This window comes from Polyergus mexicanus, unplaced genomic scaffold (genome assembly GCF_030449975.1).
Source record: "Polyergus mexicanus isolate NDT 795.1 unplaced genomic scaffold, iyPolMexi1.0 SCAF_17, whole genome shotgun sequence".
NCBI lineage: Eukaryota > Metazoa > Arthropoda > Insecta > Hymenoptera > Formicidae > Polyergus > Polyergus mexicanus.
In genome coordinates, this window is record NW_027223337.1 from 5,537,179 (window position 1) to 5,560,692 (window position 23,514).

Consider the following 23,514-nt stretch of genomic DNA (forward strand, 5'->3'; position numbering starts at 1 on the left):
TAACGTGTCAGGCGAGTGACAGCTTGCTCAGGATAACGACACCTCTCGCCCTAAGTCTAGCCCGTTTCTATCGTCGGCTTCCCCTTGGGAATTTTCGTGGGTGTCGTGTCGCGACCCGTGGCGGGGCGTGATTGAGTTTGCAGCCATGTCGCCATGGGGAGAGACGGCGGTTTCGGGACGAGAACCGAAAGGGTGAGCGGCCGCGAGTAATGAGAAAGAGTCAATCGCTTCGACGTTGTCCAGGAGGACAACCAACCTGCGATGCATTAGCGGGATACACCGTCTCGAGGGAGTTTCCCCGGGGCATCTGCTCGCCCCGGGGATCTTGCTTTTCCCCCTCGAGGGATACGAGGCTGGAATTGTTTCCGATCTGCGATCCTTCGATTAATCGCGTCGTGAAACGTATCCCGCGATACTTGTCTCTTTCGATCTTAGCATCGTCTCGGAATGAAATAATTATTCCATTTCAGACTATAATAAATTTATTTACTTTATCGTTACGTCAACTTCGATATTCGCCAAAGTAATCGCAAATTGCGTTGAGTTAAGTTTATATAAATTACCGAATCATACTGTGCGATATAAAATTATGTAAAAAAAAAAAAAGAGTTGTTTTAAAAATTGAAGTCACACGATGATTGAAATATAATTCAAGGTCTACAATAATTATTGAATACAAAACTCGAATTTGAAAACAATTGTCACTTGGCGATCATCGCTCGCGCGATTAAAACTTATCATATCGACATTCACGTCAAGTGCCTCCGGTTTTATCTTCGGTACTAATAAATAAATCAGCATGATTCAGACATCGATCGTTTTCTCAAACAACGCAAGTTGATAAATTGGAGTACTTCGACCTCACCTGCCCGTCTTCGTGATGATCATCTCCGTACCGAGCTCGTTGAATTTGTCCCAGAGATCCTTCGTTTCCAGGTGACAGGCCACGTGTTTCAGTTCTTCGCAATTCGAGCGCTCCTGAAGTAGCGGATTCACGACCGGCGAGGCGCCCTTCCCACTCGTGCTTCCGGTATCGTCCGTTTCCGGCTCGTCCTCCGCATTGATCGTCTCCGGAACCGACGGAGCACCGCGGACCACCCCAGAACCGCTGGCTTCCCTTTCTGTAATTCATATTTTCATAATACAAAAATGTATTACATATACGCGATGTATATTAAATGAAAATTTAATTTAAAATATAAGAATATAATTCACATTAAGAGGTCTATCATATTAGTATCAAATTATCCTTCAGAATATTACGTCTGTCTCAGTATTTAATCCATCTTACAGTCACGATTTTTATTCAGCGCGCCCCTGTCTCGAATACGTAAGCGGAAACGAGAAGGGAACGGGTTTCCGGTAAGACCCGATATATAAAAATCAAGGATCGCTGAAGCGTAGTAAAACTCCATTTCGAGAGGAGCTCTTAAGAACAAACATTTATCACTGCCATGTCATTGACGCTCGTTCTCGTCCGTTCACACCGCGCACAGAAGTCACTAAAATAGCGTACGACGTACGGGAATGAATCGTGAATGAACCGCGCGCGATGAATATTTAAGAGCAACGTCCAATTACAATTAAAGCGTATCAGCCGTTCCCAGTTTCGCGACCGACGATATTCGCCTTGCGAGCTCGCGCGGCGAGCGAAATTAAAAGCGAGGCTCCGTTCGTCGATTCGTAATTTACGATGGGAGAGGCCTCCCATTATCGCAAATTATTATTAATTTTGTCCGATGGAGCAGCGTATTGCGATAACTCGATTCTAAATTACGTACGACAGGCTCCGGCGTCGATTAATATCTTCCCCTACGCTTTTATCGAGCCGCGCATCCTACTTGCGCCGGGGCTCTCGGTGTACAAAGTTTCGCGACTTTTTGCAGAATTTCTTGCGAAAAAAAAAGTTCGCGTTTACGTATGCATAGACGTTTAATGAAAAGTCGTTTTTCTCACGCGCCATTATTTACGCGCTTGTTCGATGACTCTATTAGTGGAATAATGAAGAAGGGGAGTGTCTCTCTCCGATTAAGATTTTAATCAGAAATTAAATGAATGGTGAGAAGGTGAAAATATAGCGGACAGGAACGAACGATACATCGATATAATGTTTTCCAATTGCTTCAATTATGTATCGCGATAAAGTCTCTAGTAGATAAAAATAAAATTAAAATAATGGTATACGCGATAAATGTTTCATCAACTTTAATTATAATCTAGAATTTAAATCATTTCTTTTCCCCTTTAAATTATTAAAGATGATATCGTACATGTTTTTATCGTGTAGTGCGGAAATGAGATCGTTTGATACGAATGTGTCAAAAGTAACTTGGCAGACAACGTTGATTCACGTTGATTAAAATGACATGTTGATTAATTGATGCCACAAATTAACTCGGAGACACCGCGTTATCGAGTATTTTATTTCGCGTAGATCGCGTTAATCTCTCGCAAATGTTTCTCGCTTACGCGCACACCGATGTAACGCGACATTGTGTATAAGTTCTGCGCCGTTCGATCACGTAAATCGACGTAAATCTAAGCGTAATCCATTTGGCGATGCTTATATAGATATCCCAGTTATCGATGATAATATATCGTCGGTCGCCGCGATAAGCGAGTTCCTTCGGCAGCGCAATCGATTATATTATTGTAAATAACGTCGCGAGGAATAAATAATTCCACGCGAGAGAAGCCGGCCTTATACAATCATATTACGCAGATTGTGTTTCCGATCTTAACGACGCAGGGGGAAAAAAATAATCGGCTGATAAAACGACGTCTTGCCATCGGCGGTGATTAATTATTGCGCCACAACGCTCGGACGCAGGAAGTCGAGCTCTCTTTTCAAGATGCACGCAAATTTCTACACAGGATGTTCTCAACGATATAACTTTTCGCGCGGAGAATACGCAAATGATTAAATTTCTTTTAACACGACTTTCGATTATTGCGGAGACAAAGGTACTGATAAAAAGATTAATCGAATCAAAATAATTTAAAATTAAGCAAAATTGATTTCGTTCGAGTAAAAAATTAAATTAATCTCTTACAATACTACGCGAACCCGTGATTTTTCACAAGCTGCATCGATAAAAATATTCTGAGATACGTTCTTTGATCAATTCGGACGCAATTTTTCGAATTTCTCCGATAAGAGGGGACTCCACGCGGCTGAGATTTATTTATATTTTAACGATAACACGAGAGAGAGAGAGAGAGAGAGAGACCAGCATCTGCCATTTTAACAGGTCCCTTCTCGGCGTAATTCGCGGACACGTATTTACCACGTGCGCCTCTGCGCGAGCGCGTTTCCATAGTAAGAGCCACCACACCGTTGTGCCCCGGGAAACCGTAATAAACTTCGTAATGGGCAGTTACGAAGTACCGACTTGGACTTGGTATGTCAGGTGCTGGCTATGAATTTTGCGCGTTGATGCCGCGCGCGAGGAATTAATTGTCCATTCGGCGCAAGACGGGATCCGACGTCGGTATTATGGCCACGCCATTTTCCCGCTTTTCTCTCCGTGAAAATCCGCAGTTGAGCGCAGCATATATAATATAATCGTCCGCACGTACACATTTTCTTTTCTCTTAATCAGAAAGAAAGAACATGTAAACGGAGAGAACGCGAGGTAAACGTAAATATTATCTTTATAACTGACCAAGTGCCAACATACGATTGGGCAAAATTTATAACAAGAATTATTTTTATTAAATAAAAACGTGCCAAAACCATCTCATGATTAATACTCAGCAATTTTGCTACATGAACATACTAAAGAGAGAAAGAGAGAGAGAGAGAGAAAATATCATATATCACAATCTTTATCAAGATAAAAGCTTACTGATACACAAACGAGGAAGTAACGCAGCGGTAAATAAAATCTCTTCGTTTACCTCAAGTTACTGAAAGTTATAATAATTTCACGAACCGCCGCTCTTGGCCGGCATCACGCTAATAACGCTAAACTAAAGCAAGCCCCATCGTAAGTGGATAATTATCCTTTTTTCCAGGCGCTACCGCGCGTTTATTACATCGCTCGTCGGCGCGTGTGCGCCGTAATCGAGGGAATTAGTGATTTTGCATTTAATAATGTCTAAACCACGGCAAGGGGTGAGAAGAACGATCCTCGAAAAATCTGCTGACATTATTGATCAGCCGTCGAAGTAATCGCCGGTAATACGCGTCACGAATTCGTCCGTTCAACTCGATATGTAAATTAGCCTTCGACCGTTATTTCACCCCGCATTTACACGACGCGCACATTTTGCGGTAAACGTGACTCTATATTTGTTCCTCGGATTATCCTTTTAATCGGGAGTGGAATAAAAAAAAATTAAATCAAATTTAAAATCAAATGGCTATACAAATGATTTGATACAAAACTTTTCTTTTACGCAAAATAATCTCCTTCTAATACAAACCGACATCGTATATAAATCATTACCGTATTCTGTATGTAAATTTATGATGCGTACCAATTGTTATAATTTTCAATTTTTTTCATATTCTTCACTCGCATCGATCAATCCGTCTGTCGCGGTAAGACAGAGAAATGTAATATATTATATTTTATAGAATAGGCATAATTTTTCCTATCGCGCGACAGTTTCTGCATCACGAAATAATGTCGCGCGAATAATATATAAATTGTGTAAATTATTTCGTCGTTATAAATGTCTAACAATTCGCGTTACATAGTTGCATCGCGCGTTTTTGCCTCTACAGGAAAATCGCATTACGTTAACGTTAACACGCATGATAAATTACCCAAGATAGATATATCGTGATTATCTTTACGGACGTCAACGTATTTATTAAGTCTCGCGATACGAATAGAAAGCGTTTAGCGCCGATCCCTGATTATTAACCCGTTCATACGCCAATCAATTTGCGCCTGAGAGAATGTAACGTGTAATTCTAAATTTTTAAGCATCACGATCTGCAGAAGGCTGTATGAGATTAAACTCTTCCCGATGCACACGTTGTATCTCAGAATCTTTAATTATAGACTCCTCGCCCGACTCGGAGTCATATTTTTTAATGATTAATGTTTCTTTTTTTCTCTCTCTCTCTCCATTAATTCCAGAGATATTTAATTTATTTAAATTTTTTCAAAAACTCTCAAATATAAAGTGTCCTGATAAAATTGCAACTTGGAAACAAAATTCTGAAACGTTCACTAATAAATTTTTTGCCATACGAAAAAATATTGATATTTTCACACGAGCCACGTATATTATTAAGCTTCTATTTTATATTATTATAATATTAATTTTATTTATATATCCTTGATAATACTTTTTACGAGTTGTTACTTCTGGAGGATCCTCGCTCGTGGAGATAAATGGACCGCTTTGGCAAAGGTTAAAGAGAGTTTGATCCGATTGATCGGACGAATGTTTACGCAATAGTAAACTCTTCGGCGGCGCATCGCGGAATATTAAGTACGAATTACCACTTGCGATAACAGTAATCTCCATTCGTCGGTCAGCCTTTGGCCGTAAAATGCCGGCGGAGAGTCCCTTGCGGTCGCCGGGCTCTGTATTTACGTTGCGCGCTTCGAGCTCTCTCGAGGGCTGCGCGAACCTTTCGATATATAGAGGAGGATATTCGCCGGTCGTCGAGGATTATCCGCACGCAACTCGTCGTTTCCACCGCAAGAGAGAGCCGATAACCACAAAGCAATAATTAATTATCGTCGGCACCGATACGCCGATTTATCGTCGATTATTACCCGGCGAGAGGGGCTAAAGTAATACCATACGTGCCGAGCGAGCTCGCGCGCGTTCAACACTCCTCGAAGAAGTTATTTAACAGCCGCGGGATCGAGTATATAAATCCTAAAGGGTCGATCGATATCGCTTCATTAATACAACTCGGTGGGCGTAGCCGGAATTATATAGTTACACCTGCGGTAAGACGTGAAGACGTTCGTTTTCGCGGGATTCCACGCATTTCAAGCGATACGCAAGCGAATAGTTTTTCTTTTTTTTTTTTCTTCCCCCAAGATTTCATTCGTGCTTTCACACATAACGTTAAAAATTAATCTAATTAGTTTAATATTAAAATATGCTTTTGATCTGTCCATCTCCCCCGCATTCTATCATTTTAATCACTTTCATGTCTTATTAACGCGCATACGCTAAGATTAAAGAGTATCGAGAATTAGAGGATTTTAATTTTGTATACACGCAAGTTTGATTAGAAACAATAATCACCGATGACGGCTTATAAGGCGAAACGTATTATTCTCCCAGGAACATCGCGTGGCCTGAAATTGAGCGTGTTTCTTCGCTTAATTGCGGAGACAAGGGAACGGAACGACAAGGGAATCGGCGTCCTCGGATGTATCCGTGATTAAGTCGCAAGCGAGGAGTCGCGCGTCTCGACGCGATAAGAGCCCAGGCATCAGGCGATGATACACCTGCTGCGTCACGTCGATCGCGAACGAAATACGGGAACCCCCACCGGTCTTCTTCGAGGCATCGCCAACGCAAATAAGCGGCCGAGACTGATGATTTTCGCGGATCTTGCGTAACATGAGCGACGCGCACGCGCGCAATCGCGACGGTTCGATAATTCGTCGATTTACCTTACGCAAATTCAACGGCCATTTTCCGCCACATCCTCGCGTCAATCTTACATTCGTAAGAAATAATATTAGAATTAAAATAATATAAATCGGGGGAGGGGGGGGGGGGGGAAAGAACATAAGAGAACATCATCTTCTGATCTATGAATATTTAAATTGCCAGAAAAGTTCTCTTATGCGTTTATTGGAGCGCCGCAAACGTAATTAGGAGAAGTAAGCAAACTCACGATGTGTGGTCTGTCGTACGTATTTTTATTCGACACGATCTATACGACCGTGTTAAACGACTGACGAAACGGATGACGAGCCGCCGGGGTGTCTGCTTGTCGGGCGAGTCTCTCGCGGCTTTACGGCACGCCGTGAGTGAATTACGGTTGCGAGCGCGCGCGGATCAAAGCGCTCGCGGGATATATTGAAACGGGTCCGGAGCGCTTGTGCGACGACGAGATCTACGATGGCTCGCGCTCTCTACGAGGAAAATGAACGCGAAACTTTCCCGTCTCGATTTGTGCGGATGATCGCATCACAAATCGACGCGAACGAACTTCGTTGGAATCGCCAGACAGTGCTGTCAAATTGACCGTCCTCGCTTTGAGTTTGACGCGTGGAACACACTCGGCTACGCTGAATTGCCGATTGCCGATTTAGCAACGAAATTTAATCTTTAATTTTCAGAAAACTGGAAAAAAGAAACGTCGTAATACGTCTAAGGGAAAATCTTATTTTCGATTAAACTTTCTCGCGACACAAAGTTTTTTTCATGTTTGAAAATACAATATATATTTATCTATTTCTCTAAAGACTAACAAAATGCAGCTCAACTGCAGAAACGAGGGTGACATCGTAAATCTGTTCCGACAGAAGTCGATGTCTGTTTGAGATGACAAGTTTACGAGCGCGCGCGAATGAATTACGATTGGTCGCCGAAAATCGAAAATATTCGCGGTTGACAGGGAAACACGCGTTTCGCGATATTTTATTAGCCCATGTAATATTAGAGTAGTGCAATAACATTTTAATTTAGCGTCGACGATAACGATTTCGTCCACGCTCTCTCTCTCTCTCTCTCTCTCCTCTTCTCGCCTCTTGCCGAGGTCTAAATATCTAATTAAGATAGCGAAAAGCGTATTAAAAACGCTCTGTTAAGCGTCGCCGGAATTGCGCCGACTCATCGATCCGTCATTAATGAAAAATAAATTAGCGATATACCGGGCGTGCGTAACGCGCGATCGCGCAGCGGGCAAGACACTCGCGCAACGAGGTAAATTGAGTATTGACGGCGCCGTATCTGATCGCGCGCGATAGGAGAACGTCTTCGGGATCGATCGATCGATCAATCTGTCGGCGGATAATTAAAACCGGCACCTTGTTTGTTCGCGAAACGTAAATTAATCTGAGCGTGACGCGGCTGCGCTCCTTCCTCGTTCGCCGAAGACAACGTCCGGCATACGCAAAAAAATTGATTACGCCATTCGACGTCTCGCTTCGCGTCAACGTACGCGAGACATCTTGTTCCGCAACAAGAATGGGGCGTCTATAAATAATCAGGACGAGGGCTAAAGAGAATGGGTAAGTTGAAAATTAAATATGAGACAATAATAATGTAAGAAAAAATATTTAAGAAAAAAATTAATACATCCTCGTATAATAATTATTTATACAATTAGCTAAACTAATTATGGAATAAATGAGTTATATTACTTTAGTCTTAGGTCCTATTTTTAATAAATATGTGTAATAAAAAAAGATATATATATATATGAAAAGGAATAAATTTTTCTGAATCAGAGAGAACGCGCAATAACTTTCTTAATATATCGCCTATTATTGAGATCGAGATTAATTATTGGCATAGTCGCGTTATATCAGTTATCGGGAGTAGTTTATGCTAACATTGACATGTTAAAAGCGATCTATTTTCGGCGAAATTATAAAGGCTAGCCCGAGAAAAGATTTTTAAGCTTGAAAAGTGTGGAATAGAAATCTTTTAGAATAGCATATACGTATGGAGAATTTCTCCGCACAGACTCTTTTTAAGTCCCCATTTAATCACGTAGCGTTAAAATAGCTGAATATCTGATTATGATCCTTGACAGATAAATACGGAAAGTGATAATGGCCAAGAGATAACGCGCTGTCGCTCGAGCAAATCGTCGACACGCGGAAAGACGAAAGGAAACGCGATCGATACGAATTAGTAAATCGAGGAGAATTGGTCGGGTCTCTCTCGCGTTATACGCGTTATACGTAAAATATCTCCTCGAGCGTCATCGTGGCAGGAAGGCGCTAAGAAATGTCGTTCGCGCCTCGTATTTCCAACACTGTCATTTCCACGTTGCGCCGCGTCCTCGACAGAGGTAACGAAGCGACGATGACTTCGACGATTCCTTCGTTTTTCTCTTCCCCGAGCCCGCCTCTCGCTATTATGATATTGAACCGGTCCCGCTCGGCGAATTATCCGCGGTAATCGTCGAGTCATTTGAGCAATGCACTCGGTGCATGTCAGAATTATAATATAATCGAATGGGAATAATTAAAAATAAGTTTTTCCGACGATTCGATATTTAGTTTTACGCGTTGGGAGATTCTTTTACTTTTCCAAGTCAACGATCCTGTATTGTCATAGAGTAATGGAATATTTCAAGAGTTCGGTATATCATTAAAAAGATATACGTGTTTACAATTTGAATTTCCATTATTCTTCAACAACCTCTAATTACGAATAGCGATCTTCCAATTTTCCGGTTATCAAGGAACTGGAGTACGTGATCGATAGCCTAATCATCGGTAAAGTTTCGTAAGACGGACGGAAAGAGAGGGCAAGTCTATGATTTCCGAGCGTACAAAACCCGTATCAGTTTTACCCGAGTGAGAACGCAGCGTGTAATTGTAACTGAACGAAGCGTATCGTCATCGTTCGATTCTCGCCGATGCTTTCCACGAACGGTTTCCGTAGCCTGCAAAATCGACCGATCGCCTTGTCATTACCGGCAATTTGCAAAACTATCGGAACGGAGGAATGTGAATGTAATCTCGACGCACGCCTCTCTAATAAGCGGCGTTCTTACCTTATGTTTCGCCTTTCAAAAATGACATTGTCGATCGTCCGTCTCTCCATGTAAACGTCATTGTAACGTAATGCCAACCGCGAGATTTAATGAACTGAATATCTCTCTCTATATATATATATATATATATATATATATATATTTACCAATAAATAAAAAATATTTATATATATCACTCATCTCTCAAAATATAAATAAAATACAATGATACTATATTCTATATGTGCGAACTCTCGATATGCAATTCTTGAATAAGCACTGATGTAAAAATCCCAAGATCACTGCGATCGGATGAACAGGCTCATGATACAATCTTGCATAACTATCGATCAAAGATCAGTTGGCGACATTTCAACGGCGTTTTCATGACATTTCGAAAAATGTAACTCCAAGATCGCCGTTCACATATCACATTGAGTTGAAAATAGAATTCGTTCGATCTTCGTATCAAGATTGAACACGCCTTGACAATTCGTAATAAGAAAGCATATACTTGAGCCTTATATATCGTCAACGTTCGCGCTTGTCAACGAAACGCGTTGATTCGATTCCGGCAATATAGAATATCTCGTTCGCGAGATATAAGAAACGAATCGCCGAGGCCACCTCGTAGCGGAATCGTCGATCCGCTTGAGACGAGAGGAGCGACCCATATTAAGTTAGCCCCCCCCCCCCACCAACGCCAAATTAAATCAAATACATCAAATAATTTAGTGCTAATTATGTGCTAATTAGTTGCCGTAGTCCGAATTTTGTTGCTCAAACCGTTTAGCAGGAATTTACATTCAAAGTGGGGGGTGCTAGCTTGACATTAAGCCAGCCCCCCCCATAGTGAAAAAAATATATATAAAGCTCGAATCAAAAAATAAAATACACTAGAATTTGTTGCTATTTTGTTGCTCTAAAATAACATAAAAATATTTTAAAAAAAGTATATTATTTAATTAATACCACTATATACTCAGTCTCGCCGCGCCGTACCATTCACTTGCGCGAAGTAAAAGTAAATAAAAAAATGTATCGCTCGCATGTATTTGGTACTAAAATAATCTGTGGACAATATACTGTCGAAATATATGAGAAACTGAATTTGTTGCTCGTCTTAAAGTATTAAAAATCGATACTTTGTCGCCGCGGACCCTATACGACGCGCTATTATATTATATAAATTAACTAAAAGAATTTGTTGCTCGCATGTTTTTGGTATTAAAATAATCTGTGGACAATATACTATCGAAATATATAAGAAACTGAATTTGTTGCTCCTCTTGCTTTTTTAAGAATGACGCGTTAAAGATATATGTTAAGATTACAGAGTGATCAGAGTTAAATAAAATGTAATCGTATTAATGATGATTTCGAATGCTAATAAAATAGTAAAATTAATGCGCTCAACGATTATAATTATGAAATCATCAGTAATCATTAATGACGAATAACAGAAATAATCAAGGCAAAAATAATATGGTCAGTTTTAATTCTAAATATTTATATGATTATTAGATTATAAATAATTAATCAAAAACAACTCGATTTTTCAATACCATCGTTTCCGTAAATTAAAAAATAAATTGACATGCATATTGTTAATTTCGTTAATGCACATGTTTGATAATTTTCATTCTCTAAAAATGACGCGTTAAGGATGTTAAGATTACAGAGTGATCAGAGTTAAATAAAATGTAATCGTATTAATGATGATTTCGAATGCTAATAAAATAGTAGAATTAATGCGCTCAACGATTATAATTATGAAATCATCAGTAATCATCAATGACGAATAATAGAAATAATCAAGGCAAAAATAATATGGTCAGTTTTAATTCTAAATATTTATATGATTAATTTTGTTAATGCACATGTTTGATAATTTTCATTCTCTAAAAATGACGCGTTAAGGATGTTAAGATTACAGAGTGATCAGAGTTAAATAAAATGTAATCGTATTAATGATGATTTCGAATGCTAATAAAATAATAAAATTAATGCGCTCAACGATTATAATTATGAAATCATCAGTAATCATCAATGACGAATAATAGAAATAATCAAGGCAAAGATAATATGGTCAGTTATAATTCTAAATATTTATACATGAGCTATAAATCATTAATAAAAAAAAAACCCGATTTTTCAATACTATTGTTTCCATAAACTAAAAATTATATTGACAATTTTAAATGTTTAATAATAAATTCTACTGACCGACCGATGCACCGCCCTTGCATGGCTCACTTCTTTCCGCATCTGGTCATCGCGAGATCCCTTCCGTTTCCGGTTGCTCCCTTCGCTTCAAATTGAGACGAGACAGTCTATCAATTTGTCCACTCGTGCATAATCACTATTCTCATAATCACTATTTCACTCGTAGTCCAAAATCCGCCATATGCAATGACGCGGTAAAATTATTTCCATGCCAATTATAAACATGAAAGAACATATAATCGCGTATTAATAAATGGACGGAGACGATTTTCCGTGATTCTAATCGACATTCCCGATACTCGCGACATCCACTTTATACACGGGATAAACTTGTGATGGATAAAAAAAGGCGAGAAATACGGAAAGAATATTTCAATCTCGCACGCTAATGCAATACGACGGTTACTGTAACGGTTACGGAAAATTTAGGCAGGTTGAGTAGTAGTAGATGGGGAGGGGGGAACGCGTCGTCGAATATCCGTTCCAGGAAAAGGAGCGAGCGCGTCTCTTCCAAGAAATAAACCGTACGCGAAAAATCCTGCGCGAGATAAATCAAACTAGCTCGAGCGACGCTCTTTTGCGATCTCGATTTATGAAATTGTGAATATAACTTTGAAAAAAGGATTACATTTGAAAACAATATTAAAGAATATTAAAGCAGAAACGTGTCGAACGCGACGCGCTTATATTTTCAACGCAATATTATTATATACGACAGCGAGTAAATTATTTCAGCGCCTAAAAATATGTTAAATAATGTATTCATCGATCGTTGTATCGTATTATAAAGTCGATATATCAAAACTACAAATTACTCTCGATTCGGATATTTCGAATATTCGTTCGGATGCGAAATTCATTTTCGATAGATAAAAGATGCGTGGGAAAAATCTTGTCGTTTGCGAGTATATATATATCGAAAGATGCCTTAATCACGATTACACGGGTTAATATATTACACTCGGATAATCGCCTGTTATTCGATACAAGATCCCCCCGACACTCGTTCGTACGCGGATCTCACTTTCGACGGATAAAAAGACGCGAGAAACACGGAGCGCGACCGTAATTCGTCTTGACACTCGCGCTTGTGCGAAGGGACTGACACGATTACGGAAAATTTAGGCTGGACGGGTAGGTGAGGAGAGGGGAGGACCGCGTCGCCGAACGTCTCGGTACAGAAGCGTTCAAAAAAGTTGGATGTAAACATTCAGATATAAACGAAGAAGCGCGGCTCGAGAGAAAGAGAGAGAGAGAGCTTATATTACAAAATCTCGATCAATTTTCATGGCGAAACGATAATACAACGAGAATAATCGTTGAATAGAATGTGTAAGATTCGAGGAGGAATATATCTGAAAAGCAGCTCACACACCACATATGAACATTCCTAATAAAATATTCTTATTTAAGAGAAAAAAAAAATGTGTTCGGTTAGTCGACAGTTAGTCGACTAATTTTACACGTCAGGTTTAATAATATTCATGGTTGTAAAATTGACCAATCACGGTTATTCGATTCTTGATTGGTGATTGGTTAGTTTTAAAACTATGGATGTTACTGAAATCCAATTAAGGGTGACGTGTCAACGTTAATCGATGTCTCTGAAATGCCGCGAGAAACCACGAGTACCAACAGCTAAATGAGAAATTTCACAATTGCTGAAGCTTCGCGTCGCGTTTTTCACACGTTTCGTATTTCAATATACTTTAATATTCTTTTAAAATATATGATTCTTCTTCAATTATATGTATAATTTCGCCAGAAAATAATCGCGAGATTGCAAAAGTATCGCTCGAGCTTCGTTATCTTATCCTTGATCGTATCGCGAAGGTTTTTTGGCGCACGATTTTTTTCTCGCAAAAAACTCGCTCGCTCCTGTTCTTGGAAGAGATATTCGACGACATTCCCCTCCCCTCCGCGTGCGAATAAGCATTGGGAGTGGTGAATGGAACAATGGACGATTGTTTAAGTGCGTCGTCCGTTAATCCGGTCTTAATCAGAACTTTGTACAAATGCGAAAGCAAAGGGACGAGGAGCAAAGAGGAGCGGAATGGAGTGACGTTTGCAACGCATCGACCGGTGAGTCAATTTGTCAATGATTTTATTTATTTATATAATTGTCAATTTTTATTGACGATGCATTCGCGCTACTTTGAGAATTACTTGGCTATAATAATTATTATATTTGCCACATGTCTCGTGACATTCATTGCAAAAAGTGACGTGTGTGTTAAATCCACAGATTATTTTAATACCAAAAACATGCGAGCAACAAATTCAGTTTCTCATATATTTCGACAGTATATTGTCCACAGATTATTTTAGTACCAAATACATGCGAGCGATACATTTTTTTATTTACTTTTACTTCGCGCAAGTGAATGGTACGGCGCGGCGAGACTGAGTATATAGTGGTATTAATTAAATAATATACTTTTTTAAAAATATTTTCATGTTATTTTAGAGCAACAAAATAGCAACAAATTCTAGTGTATTTTATTTTTTGATTCGAGCATTCTATATTTTTTTTTCACTATGGGGGGGGGGCTGGCTTAATGTCAAGCTAGCACCCCCCACTTTGAATGTAAATTCCTGCTAAACGGTTTGAGCAACAAAATTCGGACTACGGCAACTAATTAGCACATAATTAGCACTAAATTATTTGATGTATTTGATTTAATTTGGCGTTGGTGGGGGGGCTAACTTAATATGGGTAGAGGAGCGTCTCCAAACTCATCGTATCCGACGCCCGTCCGTGTCAATGATCGTTTAAGTATCCGGTATGGACCAGGTGGGTGAACGACGAAGTTGTAAGTGGGACGACACGAATAAGGTACATAAATTAGATAAGTGCTGTCTGCACTCTTGGTTGCAGTCAACATTTTGTTGTCTCGTTCCGTACAAAAAGAGCGTTTATTAATCAAATAAAGAGAGTAAAGATAGACTTGTATACGTATAAATGCATATATTATGTATTCGTATTATTTTAACGCGTGCAATTTTTCTAACATCCTAAAAGATAAAATACTAATAATAGCTTACTAATATTTTTTTTTTTTTTTTATATTAAGCAATATATTTTTCAAAATTAAGTATATAATATTGTTAAAACTTATCGTTCTTATTTTTCTTAATCGCAATCATTTATCGGTGTATTTATGCAATAATAAAATTTGTATACTTATATTCATTATTTTTGTTAATTTAAAAAAAAAAACGTATATATCCTCGTTTCTGTCCTCGTCAACTTTGCAAAGATTCTTCACTCGTCCCACCACCTGTTCCCTTCTTAACTCGACCGGTCGTAACTTGGCGCTCGACCGAGCAGCTTCCCGCTTAACTAAGTCATTGGCTATTTATTACGGTTGACACTCCGATGAAACCCTATACGTGTCCCTGTGACTCTTTTATTTTCGCCGTGCTTCGGCTCGTGAAAACGAGCTACCGTTTATTCCCGCGTATCCCGGGGACCCGGGGACCGTTCGGGAATTAACACGCTCCCGGTATCCGCGCATTGTTCGCATCGTCCGCGAACCCGCCGAGTTTCAATCGAAAATTCGCGTGGAGAAAAAAGAAATCGAAGGACCAGGAGCTTAAGGGCCTGCGATTACTCAAATGCAAACGACCTCCGGTCCCGCGAGCATCGTTCGCGAAATCGATTCGAAGAAACTTGGCAACGATGAAGTTTATTAAAATTCTTCACGCCGTGCTCGCGTTATATTCGTATTATCCGATTGAAGATTTTTAAGGAAGAGACTTGGAATTGTTACGTAGAAAATAAAATATAGCATGTTACGTTGCAATATCGGTAGAAAATAGAAATTCCTGAAAAAAAAAAAAAAAAAATCTCGTATCTTTAAACTTGACATTTCGTATAAAGTATTTTTTATTCATGAATATATATCGGAAAAAGAAAGAAATTATATTTGTCGCTAATTATAATTAAAATTATAATTAACATCCTATGATCGATCCGTTTTCAAACGTACAATATAAAGTATTTATAGACATTTGCCGCTTCTTACTTATCACAGCCTCTGCATCATTAATGTCTCCGGGACGTGCACAATTATAAATTCACCTTTGAATATATTATACCGCATGTTGTCTCGATAACAATGAGAAAAATCTAACTTAGGCCCGAATTCGGCCGCGCGTATCGCATTCTCGTCGATCCGGCTCGGGTAAAACTCAAACAAACACCGGCAAGATAACAATATTAAAAGTTAAGCACGAGTCGGATAGCGCGTCAAGCTTAATCCCGGAATTATGCCCGGTGAATACCGGTTTTCCTTCGGTACGTAACACATCGAATTTAACGCGAATGTTCGACGACCGATAGTAAAAATAAATCTCGGCTAACAGCCGTCGATTCTATCGTTCGACGACGCACGGGGTACTTTCCTCGTTTTAACATCTCATTTAAATTTCTCGCCTTCGAGCGAGCGAGCGAGCGAGCAGAGGTGCGAGAAAACAAACGTCGGCAAACAACGGCATCAAGCAGCACGAGGACCATCGCGTACAGATTTACATAGGGACACAGCCGTGATACATAAAGCATATCCACATCAATGAAACGTTCGATCAAACTCGTTATATTGTTTTCGAAAACTCACGCTGAGAAATTTCATGCTGACAATCACACCGTGCTCTTAAATGATCCAGTAATCTATATATATGTCCCCCAATACAATTCATGATCATCTCTTTTCATATATAGAATTAGAAAAATAAAAAACTTGTCGCACAAAATCTAAATTAAATTACAAAAAAAAAAAAAAAAAGAGTAACCGTATCCTTTTTCACGATAATTCAAGTAAAGTATTTTATATTGACGACCGGCAACTTTTAATTTGCGCACTTATTTTCCGCGGTAAGTTTCATTTCTATGCATTTAGTACTTTTTTATTCTCTCAATTATGAGAAGAGCATAAAAAGTTCAAGCATAAAATTTCCTTTCTCTCTCTCTGCTCGTTGAAAGCTAATTCCCCGTCGGATGAAAATCGATCTCAGTAGAGTACAAGAACTTGATCGTCATAAAGTTTTACAGCACGGACCAAGTTCGCGGGATCGCGGATTTATTTCGCACGCTTAATATATCGATATACGTGTGCGAACGCGTGTATTTGCACGTGTACGCCGGAGGAGAGCCCCCGGATTCATGCCGCCGTTTGCCGAAGTTTATTCGGGAATGGCGGCGGCCCGTTTCCGTGGGTGAATTGCAGCGAGTCCGACCGTAAATTTTGCGCCGCGTAGGATCTTCGTGGGCGATTATTCGCCGCGGGCGTCCAAGATACGCGATGATGAAACCGAACACCATCGAGTCTCGTTCGGACGTCTGGCTGGGCCCGCAGAGTGGCCATGGCCGTTTCCAGAATTCCGATGGGACACCTCACCTGGCCGATCCGACGCGCGGGGGGAACAACGGATTTTTCGGCGCCCTCGCCTCTCGCGACTGTGGGCCCACACGACTGTCTATGTTTTATTAGGCATCGTCGAAATGTGAATTTTCGGTAGCAGATATCGTATAGAATGAAAATAATAGGAACAATCTTGCTCCATTGATTTATTGAAAAAAATTATTAATAGAATTAATTTCGTTTCAATTAATTTATTGCGAAAATTATTTTATTGAAAATCAGTCAAAGAGTAATTGTAATATTTGCGGATCGCAATTAAATTTTGAAGATTAGGTTGCCCTAAAAAAAAATTCTATCAATATATAATGTTATCGAGATATAAAAATTCTCATAAGCATGTGTGTGTGTGTGTATTTAAGAATAAACTGTAAATTATTGCAATAATTGCAAATGTAGCTCCCGCATATTTGCTAATATAAATTCAAGCGTGTTCATTTCAGGAAATATTTATTTATCCTCATATAATTATTTCTTTTCGTTTAACAACTTGGTAAGAAATATCCGTTTCAATATACATTTTCATCAGTCATACATATACACACATATATATATATATATAAATTTTATAAATGTATTTTTACATATATATATATATGAAACATAAATATCTATCTTCCCCTTCATTCACTTTGCTATGCAGACTCGCAATGCAGAGTGAACAGGATCAATCTTCGAAGATTAAATATCAACAAAGCTAAATTTGAGCATTCCTATTTACAAGTTTCATCGACGCGCGACGGGTGTTAAATAATTCATTAGCGCGATGGCAACAGTTTACGTGCGTCTCGAGCATCGAGTAGTTTGAATCCCGCTACTCCACCCGCCGTATCGTTTCGTCTAATAGGCTCGCTCGAATCTCGACGCTGGTCGATTAAACGAAATTTGTGATTCTAAACAAAATTCATGCTTCACATGCGAGTAACATTTCCAATTAGCCACGACACGTGTTCTTGAATAATGCAAAGTATCTTATATCTCGCATGATAATATAAATCTCGTCCAAGTTTTCTTAATCGATACTGGATGAAGTCTATTTCGATAATGAATCATGGTAAACGAGCAAGATTATCCCTTCACGTATCGCTAACACGAAACTAACGTACACGCACGTATACAAATTATCGGAATAGAAGTGTATACTACGCCCACATATCTGAATCGATTATATCGATAAGATAAGACGTGCTGAAAAACAAGTTTACAGAAAGTGTGAGAAGCTTGTTTATTTGAGAGGAATATAAACATTTTTATCCGTTATAGGAATAATGCAAGATAAACTTCTTAATGTGTACAACAACGATGTGTTTTTGATATTGCTCTCTATGAAGAAAAGATTTATTTCTATCAATTGTGCGAACGTGTTATCGCGTTGAAATTTTTTTATGTTTTATTCATTAACCCATTCGTAATAATAATCTATTCATTCGTCCTTGTTCCTACTCATATGCGCTTAATGTAATTCATAGACATTGAAATTAGCGACGATCGCGTCTGGTATTTCGGATAGCGCATTGTCACGCATGTTTCGCAAACGAATTTCTAAAGTGACGAAATGCCGCGGCCACGCAGTTCTTCTTTCGCATAAAATATTCCCGGCTAATTATTTCGCGAGAACGGATTTCAGCGATTTAGATGGCTGCTTTGTTTACCGTTTCGTTCACGCCGTTGCGCGTTAAATAATTCATTAATGCTGAAATAATTTACGATCGTTACCCAAACCGTTCGAACATATCGACGCCAAACTCGCCACAATACAATCCCCATTATCGATCGCATAATCAAATATTTTGCGTACGATTTTCGAAAGAAATGTTTCAAAAATACCGGTTCTATATATTAAGCGCTTACTTCTCGATTAAAAGTCAATCGCTAGACTTTAGATGTTAATTAATTTTTAAAATAATTTATAAATATATTTTTGTACCTTATTTATATAAATGTATTTTTGAATAATTGTAAAATATTAAATTCGGGTATCTATCTCTCATTCTCTTTCATATATGATCTAAGATATTATCATATATATAATGTATTTTTTATCTTCAAAAATTGCAAAATTCAATATTATTTTTCACTCTCCGTTTTCCACGCGAGGCTCTTATTTTGCCCGTTCTTTCCGTTGTAAAAATTTTTTTTTTTTTTTAATGTAATTAATCGATGAAATTATATATCATTACATAACTCTAAAAATAGTACAATAATAAATTCTAAAAAGTTGGATTAATTAAGACTTTGAATTGTGATAATCGCGATACAATATGTCAGAGAACGTTTCACAACTCAAAAAAGTTTAAATTTTTTGTCAAAATTGCATAAACTCAATTACTTTACTTGTTATAGAGAAAGAGCAATATATATATATATATATATATATATTGTACAATACATTTATTTAAAAATGCAATCAAATAATTAATTGTTACTAACAAATATTTAAAGGTAAAATATAACAGAATTATTAATAAAATTATATTATACACTTGTGCCACGATAATAATAATTCCTATTGATTTTTTCTTTTAATGTTAATAATTCTCTTATCATGTATATGGTAATAATTTCTATACCGTATCGAATATAACTTCTTAGTAATCATTTAGGCCGATATATCTTTCATTTATTAGATATAGCTATCCAACTGTGCGCGACAGATTATGGAGTGACTTCGCCGCGCGAATTCCCACTCTGGACGTCTTTTTCTGGTCGTTAAAAGAAACGAAACTGACGGATCATTATTCCGTTTGCCCACAAAAACGATTCGCTTTCGTCCCCAATGCCAAGCTGCGGCCATTTATCTCGATAATGACAGTTCGGAACAATTTCTATATTAGAGGGCTTCATTAGAGTGCCGCGCCAACTTGTAATTTTCCTCGTCGACATTTTTACGTCCGCAAATGCGCGAATTAAAAGGCGACGGCGAGTGTATCTCGTCGCACCTTAGCTTCTCAATCCTTTACTTATAATCGCAAATGTCTTTTTTTAATAAGCGAATATCTGAGCTATATATTGGCAGATTTCCCGAGTAGACATAAAAAACGAAACCAACAATTTCTGCCAATATTTGGCATCTTGAAAATTGTCTTTATTAATATTGTAAACCATCATGAATTTTCTCTTCGTTTCTCGTAGCGATGCCGTATTATAATTTTTAAGATATATAGAGTGTGTAATAACTTTCTTACAATTTTATATCCCAATATTATTGTAATAAAAAAAGATATAATTTATATCAAAAAAATAAATATTGTATCACAGCAAGTATATAATTATTTTATCAGCGATAATTAATGCGTAATAATATTTTATCAATGCAATTAATCAATATAATTGTGTTAAAATTTTTGCGATAACATCGAGCGGTACGTAGTTTTATATAGTTAACGTTGACAATTGCCGGCTAAGAGATAATTATAGTCCAAGTTCCGACAAGTGCGTCACCGCGATGCTTCCTGAATTAATATTTAAATGCGAGAAAATGTCAAGCGGGAAACTTTTCGCGCAATTCGCATGCTTCGTCGAGGATATTGACAACCGTATTTTATTTCTCGGCATCGAGAGAGAAAAACGGAGGGAGAACGAGACATGTCTCGTTCGTTTTTCCGAGATCTTTCCTGGTGAGTCTAAGAACTATAATAGAGCTATAACCCTCTAAAAAATTCACTTGCGTTGATATTTCGATAATGCATACAAAATGCGAAATGTATATATGCTGTCTTTATTTAAAACTTAAAAAAAAGGAAAAAAAAATTTTAACGGGAAAAAAAAATTTCCATCCTTTTAAAATTGATTCTTCTCATTCCATAATTATAGAAAAAGTTTTACTATCGTGCACAATCATAGATAAATTCTCGCTAGAGTACTCAAATTCGGCAACTGATTTTTGCTTTCGCATATCTACAGTCGGCTTCATGGAACAACGTCGTCGTCGTTTACGCACGTGCGACAACATCGAGTCCGTTCTTCGAAAAGGATCGAAGTACACGTGACAAACGTTAATGGTGGAAAATTAATTGGCAAGTTTTGAACGGGACTATAAGAATAATGAACCGTGACGGGGAACAGGTAGGCCGGAGGTAGACGCGAAAATCGCACGATAGACTAGTCGCTCCATTCTCGTCGGGAATGGCTGCATTAAATGTTATGGATGGCCGTACCGAAAGGGGTGAGCGATTTTTCTTCGAGTTAATGCGCAACGGTAAGAGAGGTGCGCTGCGTCAAGAGAGTTATGAGTCGCGCGATATCGTACCGAAGCGGCGACGATGCGTTCGCGATAACAATAATAAACATAACAGTGTAATGAAGAGCTGGCCATTAATGAACGACGAGCTCGAGGCAAATTTCTCACAAGGACCCGAGCGAAACATTAGTGTATCGATCGAAACGTATAATCGCTTTAATAAATGGTGTTCGGAAGAAGAGAATAAGAGAAAGAGACGGAAGGACAAAGAGAATAAGAGAATTTATAATTTAATTTTGAATATTCGAAAATATTGTGGATTGTTAATTATATATTGTACGTGGCATTGAATTAAATAAATGGATAAATGTACAAAGCGTCGTGAAAAACTCTTTATGCTAAATATATAAGATGTAAGATATTGATAAAAAATTAAATATGTAAGATATATAAAATTAAATTTTTTGACTGATTTTGACAAAGCCTACTTTCGCGAGAAAATTCAATTTCCATTATTAATGGCTGCGAGTCTCTTCGCAAATATTTTCTTAGTAATAAAATTAATGTTTCGATATGCTCGCAACAACATAGGCAAGAATAATCGCACGTTGATAATCGTCGACGTAAAATGTCAATTATGTCGAGAATGTGACGAGTTCTCGTGAGCCAAGAGTGCTACATGAATTTATGCGAAAATTTCTTCAGTGAAATAAATGCGATTGAGTTTAGAGTTAATATCACTGAAATATACTGCTGGTAGAGCGAATTGTCCCGCCATTATGTAAAAATGTTTATAAATGTTTTTTATATTAACGGATATTATTAATAAAAATGATAAACATTGCAAAATCAATTTCAAATCACATAAGTATGAGAAAACAAAGTCGCGAAATGTAGATATTTGATGGCAAAAGTTTCTTAATATTCAATTCTATACTTTTCACAAACTATTTGCATCAGTTCTTTTGTTACGCGATTAAAAAAAAAAATGTTACTAAAATAATACAAAAATAATAATAAAGAATTTGTCATTCGTACGCGGCATCCAATACGGAAAATATTTAACGGTTCACACAATAATAACAATGCAATTTATTGCTGATTGCGTCGAGATCTCTGAAGCAAATTAATCTTTATCCCTAGAGTGTACATAATTAAAGGGTTCATAAAAAATGCACGGATGTCACGTATCATACGACCGATGATAAATGATTATGAAATTATTTCATAAAAATTTCACGAAATAATTATCCTTACAGCATAAGCTCATATTTCTAAACTGTCACGGTTTACAATAATTTCAAGATTTGCAGAATTAATATGGCATAAACTTCATCTATAAAGTAAAGACGGTATCCGTTGGAAAATGAGAGCAGATTTTTTTTTTTAAGTATTAATTGTATTATGATGAATCTAATGATATAATTGAGACAACCGATCGAACTTATCTTTTCGAAAAGCGAGATTTTTAAGAAAATTATTCGAGAATGTAAAGCGGTCACTTCTGATATTTAGGTTTAAAAAGAGAATAAGAATTTTCTCGTTTTAAATGAAATTATTGTTATCGCATATTGTAAACATCGAGAAATTTTCTTTCATGGTATATAAATATTTTACCAATTATCCTGCCATCGAAAAATTACTTCTTCAAAAATCTATCGAGCTTGATTAGAGACTCTTATCGATCCCGAAGAGACTTACCGTGTTGATGTAGTTTACCGCCGCCGACGGCCTGCTGCTGCGAATGCCTATGATGATGCGACTGTTGCTGCTGTTGCTGTTGCATCTGCTGCTGACGCGAGTCTCGCGCCATAATTGCGGCGATACTAAAATCGGTCGCGCACTGCCGATTCGAGTTGCAATTGTTGTTGAGATTGTTCAGGAGGCTGCTGTTCGGCGACGGGCTCGAGCTCTCGTCACCATCGTCGCCGGCACATCCGGATAGTCCGGTGGGTACCGTGGGGACGGCGGTGCCCTCGCCCTGCATTTTTCTACCCAGGTAGAGGTGATGTCGGGAGTACTCTGCGTTGATACCACTGCTT

General features: G+C 38.2%; 1 protein-coding gene across 3 annotated transcripts in view; it reads right to left on the minus strand.

Moving 5' to 3' along the window:
• Nucleotides 1-23,494, minus strand: part of LOC138940445 (T-box protein H15) — a 49,425-nt gene extending 25,931 nt beyond the window's left edge. For all 3 annotated transcript variants that reach the window (XR_011448001.1, XM_070309347.1, XM_070309346.1), the window contains exons 1-2: nt 23,174-23,494; nt 866-1,121 (exon numbers count right to left, since the gene is read on the minus strand). Coding sequence is in view for 2 of the 3 variants with exons in the window: in XM_070309347.1 (XP_070165448.1) it covers nt 866-1,121; nt 23,174-23,459 (542 nt within the window). In the remaining variant the exon portion in view is untranslated. The remainder of the gene's footprint in view (nt 1-865; nt 1,122-23,173) is intronic.
• Between the last annotated feature and the right edge of the window lie 20 nt (nt 23,495-23,514).